This window comes from Rattus norvegicus, chromosome 10 (assembly GCF_036323735.1).
Source record: "Rattus norvegicus strain BN/NHsdMcwi chromosome 10, GRCr8, whole genome shotgun sequence".
Classification (NCBI taxonomy): Eukaryota; Metazoa; Chordata; class Mammalia; order Rodentia; family Muridae; genus Rattus; species Rattus norvegicus.
This window is the reverse complement of record NC_086028.1, coordinates 85,858,731-85,876,750: the sequence shown is the minus strand read 5'-3', so window position 1 is coordinate 85,876,750 and position 18,020 is coordinate 85,858,731. Positions and strand designations below refer to the sequence as shown.

Here is an 18,020-nt window from a genome sequence, read left to right as displayed (position 1 = left end):
AGGATTGTGCTCTCGGGTTCTGGAACCCCTTCTTCGCCCCTTCTTTTCCTTCCCCTCCCCCCGGAACGCACAGGTAGACCGCCCCACGCTTCCTTCCTCGTCCTCAGACCTAGGGCAGAACTGTGGGCCACCAACACAACTGGGCCTTCACTGAGTCTGCTGCTGGTTGCAACTTCCTTCAGGTTGGGTCCCCACATCCCTGCAGCATCCCTCCAGAGTTCTCACTGGGCTCCCCGTGTGTGTGTGTGTGTGTGTGTGTGTGTGTGTGTGTGTGTGTGTGTGTGCAGAGCCTAAGCAAAGCTGATTGAATGTCACGCTGGCCAGGGTCTTCTAGCCCCTGAGATGCCTTACTGGCTTACTTTACTCAGTGGCTTAGTGATGATGAAGGGCCCAGTTGGGGAAGTGACTCCTGGGTGCATTCCCCGTCCAAAATGCACTTGGATACCTGGTGGGTTGTTATTTGCAATGCTGGGGATAAAACCCAGGGCCTCACACCTGCAGGCAAGCACTCTCTCACCAAGCGGTGACCCCAACGCGGGGTAAAGACTGCACTTGCTGTTGTTGTGTTCCAGAAAGAGTGAGTGACAGGCGCCCATATACATCAAAGCCTCATGACAGCCAGCCTAACATATAGGACCCCAGCGTCTTGGTCTTCCCCTCTCCCCACCCACTAACGCTCCCCAACCCCCAAACGCAGTAGAACACACCCTCCACACACACACACACCCCACCCCATCCCCCTTCGCTTCTCCTGCTAGCATCCGGAGCCAGCCTAGAAACGGCCTGCAGCTCCTAGACCGACGCGACTTGTGAGAGGCGACGCCTGCGCAGTGTGGCTGTAAGGCGGGAGCTGTCTTCGGAGCCGCCCACCAGGCCAGCGGCGCGATGGCGGAGGAGGTAAGGCCACGAATGGGGACGGTCCCGCGTGGCGGGATCACGGGCGCGGGGAGGCCTAGCTGTCCTGGTGCCCACCGCGGCGCTCGAGTCAGCGGTTCTCTTGGGTCTCGCGACAGGTGAGCAGCCTGATGAAGGCCACGGTCCTGATGCGGCAGCCCGGACGGGTGCAGGAAATCGTGAGCGCCCTTCGCAGGGGCGGAGGAGACCGCCTGCAGGTACCGGGACTTGGGGTATGGCGGGAGGGTGCCAGCCCTGCGGCCTTCCCGCCAACTGGAGTGTGCGCTCTTCAAGCCTACGCCCCAAGGGTGGTCATGGACAGACAGATTGGCTCGCCTTGGGAAAGAGCCTACCTGCCCCAATAGCCAACTTTCAAAGTAGTCAGATTGTGGTCCGGCCGCTTGGTTTCAGAAAGCACATGGGTGGAGCCTGGCTCCCCCCTACCCACAAATTGAAAATCGCGAGATCCACAAAGGTCGGAAGGCACCTTAAGAAAGAACCAGTGCGTTTGAGAAAGATGCCAGTGAAAATCTCCTCCATACTCTGGGGACTTTGTTTTCTTCAGGGTTAACTCGTGTACTGACACAGGATCACTTCATTCCTCCTTTCCTCAGTCTCTCGCTAACCTTGCAAAGGCTTTGCTGCAGCCTGGGCAGTGGCCTGATTAGACTTCTTCGGCTACTCCAGGCTAAGGCAAGAGTAGACCAGTGCCTATTCAACCACCGTAATCTCCCTTTTGTCTCTTAGGTGATTTCTGATTTTGACATGACCTTGAGCAGATTTGCTTACAATGGACAGCGATGCCCCTCTTCCCACAGTAAGTCCCACTTCAGCCTTCCTTGTAGCGCTGGACATGACAGCTGCTAAGGAGCAAATAAAGAGAGTTTTGTGTTTTTTTCAGATATTCTGGATAACAGCAAAATTATCAGTGAGGATTGTCGCAAAGAGGTGGGTCACTCCCTTCTTTGCTCAAAAACGGCTGTGGTATGCTTCTGGGGTTGAACCATAGCCTCCAGGACAGAAATTTTAAGAAAGTCCATTCCTTAAAAAACAAAAACAAACAAACAAAAAACAAAAACAAACAAACAAACAAAAAACAGTGTGAAGGCCTGTAATCCCAGAGGCTTAAACAGGAGGATCCCAAGTTCAGGGTCTGTCTGGATTCCAGAAAGAGTTCAAGGTCATTTTCAACAATTTAGTAAGACCTCAGAATAAAACGTTTGGGAAAGGAAGCTGGGTGTTGGTGGCATTTACCTTTAATCCCAGCACTCAGAAGGCAGAGGCAGCAGATCTCTGTGAGTTCAAGGCCAGCCTGGCCTACATATTAAGTAGACGAGGCCAGATGAGGATACGTAGTGAGACATTGTCTCAAAAACAGAGAGGGTCTGGGTCAGAAGAAGCATACCGACCATGCATGAAACTCTGGGTTTGCTCCTTGGTTTTATTTTTCAATTATCCCTCTTTTAAAGTTGTCACAGTAAAGGACATGTCATCTTCCTATTAGGTTTATTTTTATTATTTTAAAGTGTATGTGTGTGAGTGGGGTATACATAAGATACCCTGGGGGGTGGGGTCACCAGAGTTGGAGTCGTGAATTGCCTGTGGAGGAGCTGAGAACAGAACTCCAGTCCTGGAAGAGCAGTATGTGTTCCCTACTGGGGAGCCATCTTTCCAGCCCCCTGGATCTAGTCTTCGTACACGAGGACAGCTTTTCCTTATTGGCTGAGACCCAGTGATGGGTGGTTTGTCTGTGAACTCTGTGCTTACTGCCATCTATGGAATTTGCACGAGATGTGGATGCTCTATCTTACCGAGCAACCCTCCACTCCCAAAGGCAGAGAGAACCATCACATTACTGTCTTCATCTAACATGTGAGAAATCAGGCGCTTACAGAGGGTGAACCGTTTGCCCCAGGGTCATTTGATGGAGTTGCAGATGTCTGTTTTACAGAGACTTTGTCCCAAGCTCTTTGCACTGTTTTATGCCACATTCGTTCTTGATGATGTCACTTTCTGGTACCGGATCAGATAGGGAGAATCTTCCGAATAGACGTTAATCCATGGCTGTAAGATGTGTGCGAACACTGAAAAGCCAGCTCTAGAGGCCTGGCCTTTGGTTTCCTCAGCCCCCGGCTTGTGCCCTGAGGGGCCCTTCCTAGAGCAGAGCCAGGTTGGCTCAAGGCTGAGCTCTTTCTTGTAGATAACTCAATTACTTGGTCTCTGTTATTCGCTAAGGTTGCGTACCAAGTGGTGCGTTGGTCGATGCTTCCTGTGAGTTTCGTTTTGTCGAGATTCTCATGAAGCCTGAACTGGCCTGGAACTTGGTTTGAAGCGGAGGCTGGCCTTGAACTCCTCTTCCTCCTGATTTCATTTCCTGAATGCTTGCATCAGACATATGCACCACCATGTCTAGCTTAGAGTTTTGTTTCTACGGTATTAAGGATTTAACCCAAGGCCTTCCAATACTTTGTTTTGCTTTTCAAGACAGGGTTCCTCTGTGTAGCCCTAGCTGTCCTGGAACTCACTCTATAGACCGGGCTGGCCTTGGACTTGCAGAGATTCACCTGCTAGGATTAAAGGCATGCGGTGCCCCCTCCCGGCCCTTCCAAGACTCTTAACCTGATTGCTTGTTGTGAAGATGGGCAGAGACGAGAGGCTGCACTCTGCCAAGTGAGCTGCACCCCTGACCAACACTGAGGCTCTTAAGACATGTCAAGAATACCATGCTTAAGGCCATGTAACCCCTGCATTGAATTCTCTTTTTGGACAGATGGACAGGGACTCCATATGAGCTCCTAATAGTCCCAAGACTACATGCGTCCATTAAAATTCTTTACTCTGTCAATTCTTATTTTTTTTCCCCAGGGAGTCTTACCAGCTGGTTCTGCATGGCTTATGATCCCTGAAGTAGCTGTCCCAGAGGGTCAAAAGTCCTGGTTTCCTAGAAAGAAACCTTAGCTAAAAGAGGCACATGCAGATGTTCTGAATTTTCCTAATGGTGACACAGATGGAATCGTCACCAATGTGCTGTGTCTTTAACGCCAGTCTGCAAGGTCTATTTTATGACTTTGTTGCCATGCGCTGGCATTCCAACTGCAGGCCTCATGCTGCTAGGGCCTCAGTCATAACTGCATAATTTTCTCTTTCAGCTACATCTGTGTAGCACTTAAAATAGTTTTCTTTTTCTTTTAATTTACATACATGTTTTGCCAGCATGTATGTCTGTGCACCATATGCAGAGTGCCAACAGCACCCAAAATGAGTGTGCTGGACGACGCCCTTGGAACTGGAGTTACAGAACTTTGGTCCCCACCCTGTGGATGCTGGGAACTAAACTGAGCTCTCTGGAGCGGCCAGTGCTCCTAACCACTGAGCCATCTCTCCAGCCTCAAATAATTTTCTTTTTTTTTTTTTTTTTTAATTTTAATTCTTTCTGTTTTCAAGACAAGGTCCACTGTGTAGACAAAGATAGCTTTGAATCTCGGAGATCTCCCTGCCTCTGCCTCCCACGAGCTGGGATTAAAGGCAATGCTACCACCGTGCCTGGTGGTTTAGGTACACAAAGACTTACGTACAAAACACTAGCTGCATGCATATATGTGTGCCACGTGGGTGCCAGGTGCCCACAAAGTGAGAAAAAGACATCATATCCCTTGGAACTGGAGTTACAGATGGTTGTGAGCCCACCTTGTCAGTGTTGGGAATTGAACTCCATGCTTCTGCTCTTAATTTCTGAGCCATCTCCCCAGCCCATGTGTTTGAGACCAGTTCTCATGTAGCCCCATCTAGCCTCGAACTTACTGTGTAGCTAAAGGTAAGTTTGAACTTCTAATCCTCCTGCCTCCATCTGTCAGGGGCTAGGATATCTCTGTGTCATCACACCCTGTATGTGCCGATGAGTTCCTGGGAAAGAGACCCAGGTACACATGCATGCTAGGCAAGCTGTCAGCCAGGTGAGCCGCATGTCCAGCCCTTCCCGGACGCTCGATACTCATGCGTCTGACTCATGGGCTAGTGCTTATGATGTATTTTGCTTACATGTATGTCTGGACACCACTCCTATGCCCAGTGCCCCTTGAAGTCAGACGAAAGTGTCAGACCCTCTAGAACTGGAGTTCTAGACAGTTGTGAGCCACTATGCATGTGCTGGGAACCGAACTCATGTCCTCTACAAGAGCATCAAGTATCCATGAGTACTGAGCTAACTCTTCGGCTCCCGTTGATTTTTGTAATCGTGAGGATTGCTCTTTAGGTAAGCTCTCCACCAATAAGCTGCATCCCTATACCCACGCCTTCCTTTCTTTTCCCCCTCTGTGTGTATGTATGTATTTTGATTTTGAGACAGAATTTTACTGGGTAGCTTAGGCTTATGTATGTAGCTCGGGCTACATATCTACCACCTTCCTGTCTCCTCCTTTCAAGTGCTGGGATTCCAGGCATGGGCCACCAAGTCTAGCTCATGTCGTTGACCCCTAGGCCTCATTCTTTTTTTTTTTTTTTTTTTTTTCCGGAGCTGGGGACCGAACCCAGGGCCTTGTGCTTGCTAGGCAAGCGCTCTACCACTGAGCTAAATCCCCAACCCCCTAGGCCTCATTCTTGAGGTGGGTGCTGAGGAGCAATAGACTCCGGGAATGCAGCCACCCCGCACACTACATATAACAGGTAAACGCGAGCAGTCGGAACAGCATGAAGAGGAACTTGGGTTTCCTAAGTGGTTTGTCGCCATATGAAAGCTTGGAGAAAAGTCTTTTACACAAAGCTCCGTCTTTAATATGGTTTTTGTCTCAAGAGGGGCCAGTTCGATGTGCACTAATGACTTTTCCCCTTGTTGGCTGTCCCAGCTCACCGAGCTCTTTCACCACTATTATCCCATTGAGATCGACCCACACCGGACCATCAAAGAGAAGCTGCCTCACATGGTGCAGTGGTAAGTGGCGCTGAGATTAAGGATGGAGAGGAGTCCCTTGCTGTGGAAATATTTCCACACAGGCTGCCTGTGCCCTTCCAGAGCCTCAGTGAGCTCACACGCTTCCTTCCTGAGGGCCGGGACACTGACCCAGCTCTAAGAAGGAACATCCACCCACACCCCAGCTCTCTGCTGCAGCGATAGTGGAGAAGCTCAGGGACTTCTTGGAGGAGTAAGTTAGAATCGCCTTGGCTCGGGAGATAAGCGACCTTGTCTTGGTGTGTTTTGTTCTGTTGTAACAGATACCAGTCTGGACAGTGCACGGTGAACAGAACTTTCGGGAGGCTGGGAAGTCCCGGGTGAGGGGACCAGCTTCTGCCAGTGGCTTTGATGCTGTGTCACTCGATAGCGGAAGGGCTAAGAGAGGGAGGGAGAGAGAGAGAGAGGCTGAACTTACGTTTATAACCTAATGACAGTATTCATTCTTGTGTGTGTGTGTGTGTGTGTGTGTGTGTGTGTGTGTGTGTGTGTGAGTTTATTTATTATATGTAAGTACACTGTAGCTGTCTTCAGAAGAGGGTATCAGATCCCATTACAGATGATTGTGAGCCACCATGTGGTTGCTGGGATTTGAACTCAGGACCTCTGGAAGAGCAGTCAGTGCTCTTAACCTCTGAGCCATCTCTCCAGTATTCATTCTTAAAGGCAAAGCCCCGGGGGCTGGGGATTTAGCTCAGTGGTAGAGCGCTTACCTAGGAAGCGCAAGGCCCTGGATTCGGTCCCCAGCTCCGAAAAAAAGAACCAAAAAAAAAAAAAAAAAAAAAAAAAAAAAAAGGCAAAGCCCCATGATCCAACACCTCTGCACTGGGGATTGTCATAGTTATTTTTCTCTAAGATTGTGCTAAGATCCCATGACAAAGGCAAATTATAGAAGAAAGTATATTTGGGGTTTTCAGGTCAGAGGGTGATTCCATGACCATTGTGGCAGGGAACATGGCAGCCAAAAGTCAGGCATGGCTTTTGATCTCCTCTTTTTTTTTTTTTTTTTGGTTCTTTTTTTTCAGAGCTGGGGACTGAACCCAGGGCCTTGCGCTTCCTAGGCAAGCGCTCTACCACTGAGCTAAATCCCCAACCCCAGGCATGGCTTTTGAAACTACCAAGCCCACCCCCGCCCAGTGACACACCTCCCCCAACAATCCCTCTCAAACGGTTCCAGCAATTCGGAACCAAGCATTTCAATAGCCCACAGGGGTTGTTCTCGTTCAGACCACCACAGAGTTCCAGTTCACAACTTGGGGACACAACCAAGCTGCACAAATTCTGATAGGGACAAACACCGCTAAGCTTGACTGTGGTGGCACATGTACATCAACTCAGCACCGTGGAGGTTGGGGCAGGAGGATCCAGGCTGTTCTTGAATACATAGGAAGTGGTAGGCTAGCCTGTGCAGCACTGGACCCGGTTAAAAAACAAAACCTAGGCGGGTGGTGGCACACACCTTTAATCCCAGTACTAGGGAGGCAGAGGGAGGCAGATCCTGAATTCAAGGCCAGCCTGGCCTACAGAGCAAGTTCCAAGACAGAGAAGGCTACACAGAGAAACCCTGTCTCCAAAAAAGAAACCAGAAACAAACCCACAGCCCATTCAAACCTAGCATTGCCTGGACAGAGGCCTGTTGGGGAGGGGATTTAGCTCAGTGGTAGAGCGCTTACCTAGGAAGCGCAAGGCCCTGGGTTCGGTCCCCAGCTCCAAAAAAAAGAACCAAAAAAAAAAAAAGAAAGAAACTTCCGATCTCCCCGGTCGGCTGCACAGCCCTTGCCTTCCTCTCCCTTCATTTCCTCAGCTTTCTTCTAAGGATGGCTTAGTGTTCTTCAGTATAGATGGCTCTGTGGAACAGAATGTGCTCTCTTCGTCAGTGGGTTCTTTGACAAGGGACAGGGCCATGGGCTTCCGAGGGTGACTGGAACTCGGGGTTTGGGGTTGTTTGTTCATAGGTGGAGCAAAGCCCACAGCCTCCTGTGCCAGCAGAGGATACAGAAGTTCCAGATAGCTCAGGTGGTCGGCGAGTCCACTGCGATGCTCAGGTAAGCCCCTGGCTGTGGAAATATTTCCACACAACTAGCCCAAGCGGCTTGGCGGCCTAGGGTGTGGCTCCCTGGCTTAGTACTTGCCTGGCAGGCTGGAGGCCCGTGAATTCCATCCTTGGCATTGAAAAAAACAAAAATAAAAATGAAAGCCAGTTTAAAACTGTTTGACCCAGGCAGAGGAGGCAGAGGGTTGAAGAGAGTCGGTGGTTGGGAGAAGAGGAGGAAAGGTGGCCCCAGAACCCATTTGCCTCAGGGGATGCCGTGCAAAGCGGCCAGGGCTTCATCTCCTACAGTCCAACTCCCTTTAAATAATGGTTTAAAAATAGACAACAGTGACAAAAAACTCTGGTTGACGGGCTTTTTTTTTTTAACTTCAATTTTGGTTTTCAAGCAGGGTTTCTCTGCGTAGTCATGGCTGTCCTGGAACTCGCTCTATAGACCAGGCTGGCCTCGAACTTAGAGATCTGACTAACTTTACCTTCTCTAGTGCTGGGACTGAAGGTGTCAGCCACCACACTCACTGGGTACTAACATTCTTTTTGGTTTTTAGAACTTTTAGTGTGTGTTATAATTACATATATGTGTATATTGAGATGAGATGGCCACATATATATGGTCTTTTGTCTAAATATATTTTTTTTCTTTTGAGTGTGTGTGTGTGTGTGTGTGTGTGTGTGTGTGTGTGTGTGTGTGTGTTTGTGTGTGTGTACAGAGAGAGAGGGAGAGGCAAGAAAGGAAGAATTTAAAATTCCTTGTCTGAGGTGCTAAGGAGACGGCCCAGTTGGTGAAGTGCTTGCTTCATCAAGCATGCAGACCCGAGTTCCACCTCAGCACCCATCTGAAACTCTGGGTGTGGTAGAATGAGTTTGCCATTGTAGCACTGAGGAAGCACACACACAGGCAAATCCTGGGACCGACTGACTGGCTGGCCAGCCTAGCCTAACCACTGAGCCACCATCCAAGTAAGAGACCCTGTCTGACAAGGTGAGAGTCAGTGAGATGGCTCAGCATGATTCCTGCCATCCCCAGAACTCATGTAAAAGTGGAAACAGGGAACTGACTCCTGGCAATTGTTCCTGACCTCCACAAGTGTGCCGCACACGGTACATCTGTGCCTGTAAACATACATTTCCAAAACTAAAAAATTACGGGACTGGAGAGATGGCTCAGTGGTTAAACTAGAAAATACAATGAATTCCAACCAGTGGTGGCACATGTGTGCCTTTAATCCCAATCCGAAGGAGGCAGAGGCAAGCAGATCTCTGAGTTCAAGGCCAGCCTGGTTTATGGAGTGAGTTCCAGGACAGCCATGGCCACACAGGGAAACCCTGTCTTGCAAAAACAAAACAAGAAAGATGAATGGCTCCTGAGGAAGGACACTCAAGGTTGACCTCTTACTGACACACTCGGTTCACAGGTAGACACCTTTCTCTCTTTCTCTTTCTCTCTCTCTCTCCCTCTCCCTCTCCCTCTCTCCTCCTCTCCCTCTCTCTCTCTCTCTCTCTCTCTCTCTCTCTCTCTCTCTCTCACACACACACACACACACACACACACACACACACATACACACACACACACACTAATAATATATAAAATACCTAGTAGAAAATAAAGACAGGAGCAGGGCCATGGCATTCACAACTGTTTGGTCTCTTTGCAGGGAGGGCTATAAGATGTTCTTCGACACACTCTACCATAACAACATTCCTCTTTTCATCTTCTCTGCGGGCATTGGTGATATCCTGGAAGAAATTATCCGACAGATGAAGGTGTTCCACCCCAACATCCACATTGTGTCCAACTACATGGATTTCAGTGAGGATGTGAGTCCTGTCGTAGCTGGGCTGCCAAAGAGGGTTGGGATGCCAGCCTTGGTGCCTTCTGCTTGCCCAGCTGGCCTCTTTGCCCACTGCTGGGCTTTTTTTTTTTTTTTTTTTAATGGAAGAGATCACTATTTACTGATATAAAACATTTTTTTTCTTTTTTTTTTATTAACTTGAGTATTTCTTATTTACATTTCGAATGTTATTCCCTTTCCCAGTTTCCGGGCAAACATCCCCCTAATCCCCCCTCCCCTTCTTTATGGGTGTTCCCCTCCCCACCCTCCCCCCATTGCCGCCCTCCCCCCAACAATCACGTTCACTGGGGATTCAGTCTTAGCAGGACCAAGGGCTTCCCCTTCCACTGGTGATCTTACTAGGATATTCATTGCTACCTATGAGGTCAGAGTCCAGGGTCAGTCCATGTATAGTCTTTAGGTAGTGACTTAGTCCCTGGAAAACTGCTGGGCATTTTTAGTCCCTTCATCTTTTTTTCTTTGAAACAAGAGTCTTTCTAAATTACCAGGTTGGCCTGGAGGTCCTGAGCTCAGTCAGTCCTCTGGCCTCGGCCTCCTGAATGGCTGGGGCAGTCGGTGTGAATCTTGGCACTTGGCTTCATGGGTGACCACCTTCCTCCTCCTCCTCCTCCTCCTCCTCTTCCTCCTCCTCCTCTTCCTCCTCCTCCTCCTCCTCCTCTTCTTCTTCTTCCTTCCCCTCCTCCCCTTCTCCTCTTCCTCCTTCTTTTTCTTCCTCCTCCTCCCCCTCCTCCCCTCCTCCTCCCCTTCTCCTCCTCCTGCTCCTCTTCCTTCTCCTCCTCCTCCTTTTTTTTTTAAATAGGGTCTTTTTCTATAGCCCTGGCTGTCCTAGAACCTACTGTGTAAACTAGGCTGACCTCAAATTCACAGAGAAACACACCTGTGCACCCCTCCTTGGCCACCCCCTCACCCTCTCCTCACCCCAGTGCTAGAACTGAAGCGTTCACCGCCACACCCAGCCTCTGCATTACTTTTAATGGATCAACAGTCAGCAGTCTGTCACGGAGTCCTCATTTATAGGTCACCATAACCCTGTGGCACTATCATAAGTTGTGTATCACTCTGGTTACCAAAGGGCTTACACTTAACACTTGTGTGTTGAAAGCCAGAAGTGAGCTGCTCCAATTTGCCCAGGTTTTCACTTCTTCCCAGTGGGCAGGCATGGTGGCATAGGTCTTCAATCCTAGCATTTGCAAGATGGAGGCAGCAGGCTCAGGATTGCAAAGCCAGCCTCACCCACTCAATGATTTGAGATTCACTGGGCTACAGGAGACTCTGCCTCAAACAAATAAAAAAATCAGTGGCAAAACTGTGTCACTCTTAATGGCCTCTAGCCAAGTGCTCAGCACATGTGACCAGGGAAAACCCTGGCCTCCTAGGCAGAAGCTCTCACTTCTGAGTGGTTCCTGCATCTGACTGAGCAGCATCCGGCTTTCACCAGGATAGAGGATCATTAATACCTGGTGGCCATTATTTAAAGCAGGAATTACAAAGTTCCGGAAAAGGCCAAGTGGAGTAGGGCCTAGTGGCACAGGCCTGTGATCTCAACTGCTTAGGAGACTTGTGACAGGGACATTGAAACCTCAAGACCTGCCAGTTTGAGCTGCAGAACAAATTTCACGGTGATCCCTGAAAGGCTGGTTAGAGAAAAAGATATGTCGCAATGAAAACTGGAACCAGGCATGGCGACTCAGACATGGTGGCACCCCATGTGCTCCTTTAACCCCAGTGCTTGGGAGCAGAGGCCGGGGAACCTCTGTGAATGTGAGGCCAGCCTGATCTACGTGGTGAGTCAGAGCTATGTGTAGTGAGACACTGTCTCAAAAAATGAAAGGAGGGAGGAAAGGAAGGAAGAAAGATCGTCACGGTGACATAGGCATGGTGACATATGCCTTCAGTCCTTGCACTCAGGAGACAGATGCGGTTGGACCCGAGTTCAAAGCCAGCTAAAGCTTCATAGAGAGACCCTGCCTCAAAAGAAAAAGTTAGGGGTTTACCTCAGTGGTGCAGTGCTTGTGGAAGGCGTAGACTAAATCCCAGTACTCGGTCAGAGGCCAACTGTGATACTGAGGCTTCTGTGTGGGCCACTCTGTTGCACCTCCTCTCAACTTTGCCGTCACCACCCAGAATGCAGCCAAAGGCAAGACACAAGCAAGCAAGTCTAGTTGGGTTCCATGAAAAAGGAAAAACAGACCAAAGGCAACCCTGGTTCTCCAGCCTCTCTGGTGTAAGCTACGGTGAAGCCTTGCTGTTACCCCTGGCTCCTGGAACTGTTTGTTATCCCCTGACAGACAATGGAAGGTGTGCTCCATGGGTCCCCCTAACCCCGTTGTCTTGTTTCTTGTCTGTTGTTGGTGCTTTAGGGTTTCCTGAAAGGATTCAAGGGCCAGCTCATCCACACCTACAACAAGAACAGCTCCGTGTGTGAGAACTCCAGTTACTTCCAGCAACTGCGGAACAAAACCAACATCATCCTGCTTGGAGACTCCATAGGGGACCTCACTATGGCGGATGGGGTCCCTGGAGTACAGAACATTCTGAAGATCGGCTTCCTGAATGACAAGGTAGGCAGCGGCTGGGCCTTCCCCTCTGGCTCCTGCACAGATTCCCTTCCACAGGAGAGTGCCTTTCATGTGCTAGATATTGCGGCAAGTATTGGGGACAGGGAGGAGGGGAGTAAGTCATGTTCTTCATCTCGCGTGCATGTGCTCTCTCTCCTTCTCTCCCTCCCCTTCCCGCCCCCTTCTCTCTCCCTCTCTCCCTCTCTCCCTTCCCCCCGCCTCACTCTCAGGAGTGGGTGTTGGTGGTAAAACAGAAATTCATGTATCCCAGGCTGGCCTCAAACTATGTAACTGAGGCTGACCTTGAACTTCCAACCATCTCACCTCAATCTCCCAAATGGCTGGGACTATGAATATACAGTCACTCTCAATCTATCTTCTCTCTTTGGGTGGACTCCTCCCTCTGTCTCTGTCTCTGTCTCTGTGTGTGTGTGTGTGTGTGTGTGTGTGTGTGTGTGTGTGTGCGCACTTTGCTGGAGAAGGAACACAGAACACAGAACTGGTAGGGCCAGGTAAGTGCACCGTTGTCATTCAGTTAAGTCCCAAAGCCTTAGCACACTGCTGGGCGCTTTTCACCATTGCCTGGCTCAGGGCTTGATAGAAAAGGCTCACTCCAGCCCACCACCCTAGCATACATGTGTGACTGCGCTCCACGTCTGTCAGGCTCCATTCCAGTCACACAAATGCTGCTAACCCATTTAACCCTCACCACAACGCTTTGTGTAATGAATGACCCCTTGGGTTTTCAGGGGAACAGTTTGTTTTGTTTTGTTTTGTTTTGTTTTGTTTTGTTTTTTCCAAGACAGGGTTTCTCTGTGTAACCCTGGCTGTCCTGGAACTTATTCTGTAGTCCAGTCTGGCCTCAAACTCACTTCCTACCTATGCCTTCTGAGTGCCGGGATTAAAGGCGTATTCAGCTTTGTTTCCAGTCTGACTCATACCTTGAAGACTTGGCTGAGGTGGGAGATGTCAGGGTTGAGAGTATCATTCTATAAAAGGAAACAAAAGCACAGCCAAGACTAGCAGGGAAGGACAGAGTAGTCCAGGCCAGGAGGGCTCAGAAGAGGTGTCCTTCAGGGTGGACCCAGCCAGCAGAAACTGGAGCCCAGAGGATGTCAGAGTCAGAGGAAAATGCCATGTGACCCCTTGACCCCTGGGCATTAGTTCTTGTTACTGTCTGTCAGACAAGTGTTCGTCATGGCCACCAAGGCCCCTCATTTGCCTGCCTGGTTCCTGTAAGCTTGAACTCCTCAGGTTTTCATCACAAGAGAGCTGGGGAGTGGTACTTGCAGGCCTCTTTCCCAGGCCCAGAGTATGACGTGCAAAGGGGCATTTGGGGGACGCAGATGTGCTTCCCCGACAGGTGGAGGAGCGGCGAGAACGTTACATGGACTCCTATGACATTGTGTTGGAGAAGGACGAGACGCTGGACGTGGTCAATGGGCTGCTGCAGCACATCCTGCGCCAGGGGGACTGTGTGGAGCTACAGGGCTCCTAAGGCTCAGGCCGGGCCCTTCCTCAGCCAGGAGGAGGAGTCCACGCCCACAAAGCCTCCCCTGTCAGCACCGAGAGAAGCCCAGGGCAGACAAACGCTGCTGGGCCCTTCTACACTCTCTGACTCCTTCTCCATGCCTCTGCCTTCCTCTTGCTCGGAAGCAGCTTGAGGGAGGCCTTGCCTGCGGTAAGGCAGCAAGCGTGCATCCAAGTAAACCATGGACTACAGTGTGAGCCTTCTACAGATCATCTGGTTCAAAGGTTCTCTCTAAGAAAGTTTTCAGAGCTGGGAATGCAGATGGCTCAATGGTGAAGTCGCTGCCTAGCATGTGGAGGGCCCTGGGTTCCTTCCCCAGCACTGTACAGAGAGAAAGAGAAACTGTATGTCAGACAAATATAATGTGTGAATCAGATGAAAATTAAAAAAACATGCTGGGCGGTGGATGCGCACGTCTTTAATCCCAGCACTTGGAAGGCAGAGGCAGGCGGATCTCTGAGTTCAACGGGGCAAGTTTCAGGACAGCCAGGACTACACAGGAACCCTGTCTCAAACAAAACAAGACAAACAAACAAAACCACCAAATGACAAGAGCAGCTCCAACTTATGGTGTGGGAGTGAGGTGTGCATTGTGAACCATGACCCCCAAGGCTCAGGAACATGCAGTGGGGACCCCTGGAGCTTCACAGACCTGTGTCAGGCAGACCCACCGGCACGAGTCAAACAGCCTATGAGGGGGATGTAGGGATGACTGTAGAAAAAGATGCAGAGACTGGGGAGGACTGCCAGTCGCCGGAAGCAACCGGGAACCTTGAGTTTATTTTTCATAACTTTTTTTATAACTCACAGTACCGTGGGCAGCAAAGCCACAAACTAACAGAAACAATTGCTGAAGTATACACAGGCCATCTGTCCTTATCGAGAGGCCTCCCTGTCCCTTCCACCAAGGTCAATAGAAGGCTCAGACCCTCGCCTCGAATCTCAAGTGCACCTCTTATCATCCCGTGCCTCAGGAGGCCAGGGAATCCCGCCAACAGACCCTGACCCACTTTGACCCTGCCTGGCAGGCAGACCCCACCCCCCCACCCACCCCCACCCCCCCCACCCCCCCCACCCCCCACCCCCCACCCCCCCCCACCCCCGCTTCAGGCGAGCAGGCAAACAGCTCCCCACAGGGAACAAAGTTTGAGAACGGGGAAAAGCGTAGAAACCCAGTGTGAACGCAGTTTGAGTCTGCCTGCAGCCTGGTTCCTGGAAGAGCCTGTGTCTGTAGATTCTGAGAGGGTAGGGATGAGAGGGTGTGGTTCTGACCTGGAGCCTTGAAAGTTGAGTTCCGGTTGGGTTGAGGTGGCGTGTCTTAGATACCCCCGTGTGCACAGAGGGGCCGTTTGAGTATGCACTTACCATGTCCTTAGAGCTTTCCTCTATTTTTTGATCCAGTGCCACCAATATAATGACCTGAAAGGGATTCTTTTTATTTTATTTTTTGTTGTTTTTTTAATCATATATATTTATTTTTTTATTTTGTTTTTTGTTTGTTTGTTTGTTTTTGTTTTTGTTTTTCTTTAAAAAATCGGCGCCAGCACCGACACGGTACCGAGAATCGGGCGAAAGCCTGCGGGATGAAAGAAATATATACACACACACACACACACACACACACACACACACAGAGGTTATCGTGTCAAGCCAGGAGAGGAAGTGAGAAAGAGAGAGAGAGGAAGAGTGGAAGAGAGAGTGAGAGTCATATTTATTTTTTAATATAAGTACACTGTAGCTGTCCCATTACAAGATGGTTGTGAGCCACTGTAGCTGTCCCATTACAGATGGTTGTGACCCACCATATGGTTGCTGGGATTTGAACTCAGGACCTCTGCAAGAGCAGCCAGTGCTCTGACCCACTGACCCACCTCTTCAGCGCTGTGAAAGGGATTTGCGACTAGAAACCTAAGACAGGCTGCAGAGTGAATCGGAAGTTACTGATTTGCTAGCATCTTGCAATTTCAACTGTCAGTAGGTTCCGTTCACTCCAAAGAGTGAAAAACTAGGGGGATTCACCCCATCACTCCTGACAAAGAACAAACATCCCAACAGAGGAAGTTGTTCATGCACCTTCCTGTCCGAGAGGCTGGTTTACACGTGCGCAGATCCGAAGGGAATGGAAATCAGTCCGGGGCTAATAAATGTCTGTCTGTGGCATGCAGGTGCCACACTGGCCACCTAGACACCTGCCATCCCAGTGCCCCTGTGGGCAGAACCCCTTATGTGTAGGTTGCTCAGACAGGATGAGTAACTTAGAATGCTGTAGCTAAGAGCCAAGTTCTGGGTCCTGCTAGCCAAAGCCTAGTTCTCCGCCTGGTGGTTTCTCAGCCTCATTCTCGGCTGCTCTAGGGGATTGGGGGTGGGGGCAGCAGCAATGGTAGACATGAGGAGCAGCTATGACTGTTTCAGGATCACAGCCTCAGGAGCTCTGGTGACCAAATGCCAATCACTGGCCTTAGGTAACAATCCTGTCTTAAGATCCTGGGATGTGTTAGCTTTCTGTTAAAAAATATAGCAATCAACTTAAAAGCGGGGGTGTGTGTGGCAGGGGGAGTTATTTGGCCTTATACTTTAGGAGGTTTTAGGCCGTACTATTTGGCGACAATTGCTTGGGCCTGTGGTGGCAGAGTAGTCATGGTGGGAGCACATGATGGAGGTTGCTTATTTACCTTAGGGTGACCTGGTACAAAATACACCCATTGTCTTAGTTCCTTTTCTGTTGCTGTAACAAAACAACCAAGGCGGCTTATAAATACAGCTAATTAGACTTGTGGTTTTAGAAGGTCCGAGTCCATGACGGTGGCCAAAGAAAGCAGGGGCACCTGGGAGCCTACATGTTGATCCCCAAACGGGAGGCAGAGAGTGCACAGGGGAGTGAGGTAGGACACAATGGATGCTTTCGAAGCCTCAAAGCCTGCCCCTGTGACATGCCTTTCAAAAAGGCCACACCTGATCCTTCCCAAACAGCACTGCTAACTGGGGACCAAGTATTCAAATATACGATCCAGTGGGGCCATTCTCATTCAAGCCACCATGCCAATAAAGCTTCCCACTATGTCTCCACCTTCTAACAGCAACCTGGACTGGAGACCATGCCTTAGGGGGACATCCTGATTCCAGACTGTACACCAGGCAAGAAGATGCCGCATAGGGATGGCTTGGAATGGGAATGTGGCCTTGTCATTTTCTGGAAAGCCCCACTCTGCCGAGAAAGCATGGAGTATCTCCATCACTTTGTGCAGAAGGAGACAGGCAATCGAGGGCAAACAACTGGCTGGAGAGAGGCCATTCTCTCTAGGACTGTAACATCTGAAGTCACTTCCCTCTGGCAAGAGGGAGAGAGGAAGGTGGGAGTGTTGCAGTACTGAGAACAGATCTGTATAAACAAGTGTAAATTGGCCCTGGGAGGTTTAGTTTGATTCTTGAGCTTTGGAGGTTGCCTGAGGTCATGGGCACTATTTTTTGCCTTCAGCTAAGACAATAGAGGACTTATTGTCCTCCTGCCTCCCCTGCAGATCCTCATCTCTGGACAGCAACCCTCAAGATCCCAGATCCCTTTCCACCCACAGGCACCTGATTAGGCCTGAAGGAGACAAATGTGAGGAGCTCTATCTGGAGTCTGGCGTTCATGAAGCCAGGACAACTGCCTGGCTTATCCTCTCTGTGCCCCTGCCTTTGGGGTAAAAGTGTTCTCCTGAGCTGGGGAGACTGCTCAGCCTTTAGGTAAAGTGCTTACTATGCAAGCCCAAGTCCCCAGAAACCACAGCAGGCAGGCACAACATGCCCCTGTAATCCCAGCTCTGACTTGCAAGCCAGCCACTCTAGCCTAGTTTTTCACCACCAAGTTCAGTGAGAGATCCTGTCTGAAAAAATAAGGTTTATGTAAGGGGCTGGTGCAACATCCCAGCATGGTGCACTTGGGAGTCAGGGGCAGGCAGCTTTCTTGAGGCCAGCCTGACCTATAGCAAGCTCCAGGACAACTAGGGTTACAAAGAGAGACCTGCCTTTAAAAGGGGGAGGGGAGAGAGGGCTCTGTGATTAAAAGCACTGGCTGCTCTTCCAAAGGGCCTAGGCTTGATTCTCAGCACCCACGTGGGAGTTCACAATTGTCTGTAATCCAGTCCCTGGAGATCCAGTGCTCTCTCCCAGCCTCTCTGGGCACCAGGCACGCATGGGGTGTATA

At 50.0% G+C, this 18,020-nt stretch overlaps 1 protein-coding gene across 6 annotated transcripts; it reads left to right on the top strand.

Moving 5' to 3' along the window:
- Nucleotides 1–19: 19 nt before the first annotated feature.
- Nt5c3b (5'-nucleotidase, cytosolic IIIB) lies at nt 20–17,242 on the top strand. 6 transcript variants are annotated; one of them, NM_001007723.2, is made up of 11 exons: nt 61–182; nt 502–577; nt 759–897; nt 1,014–1,112; nt 1,642–1,711; nt 1,796–1,842; nt 5,736–5,821; nt 7,795–7,884; nt 9,548–9,710; nt 12,106–12,306; nt 13,667–14,239. In NM_001007723.2, the coding sequence occupies exons 3-11, from the start codon at nt 886–888 to the stop codon at nt 13,799–13,801; spliced, it is 903 nt and encodes a 300-aa protein (NP_001007724.2). In that variant the 5' UTR covers nt 61–182; nt 502–577; nt 759–885; the 3' UTR covers nt 13,802–14,239. The 6 variants fall into 6 exon arrangements, with proteins under 6 accessions (XP_017452886.1, XP_008766306.1, XP_063125502.1 ...); XM_017597397.3 differs by lacking the exon at nt 502–577 and having other exon boundaries at nt 20–182; XM_008768084.4 differs by lacking the exons at nt 502–577; nt 13,667–14,239 and adding an exon at nt 16,912–17,242 and having other exon boundaries at nt 43–182.
- Nucleotides 17,243–18,020: the final 778 nt, after the last annotated feature.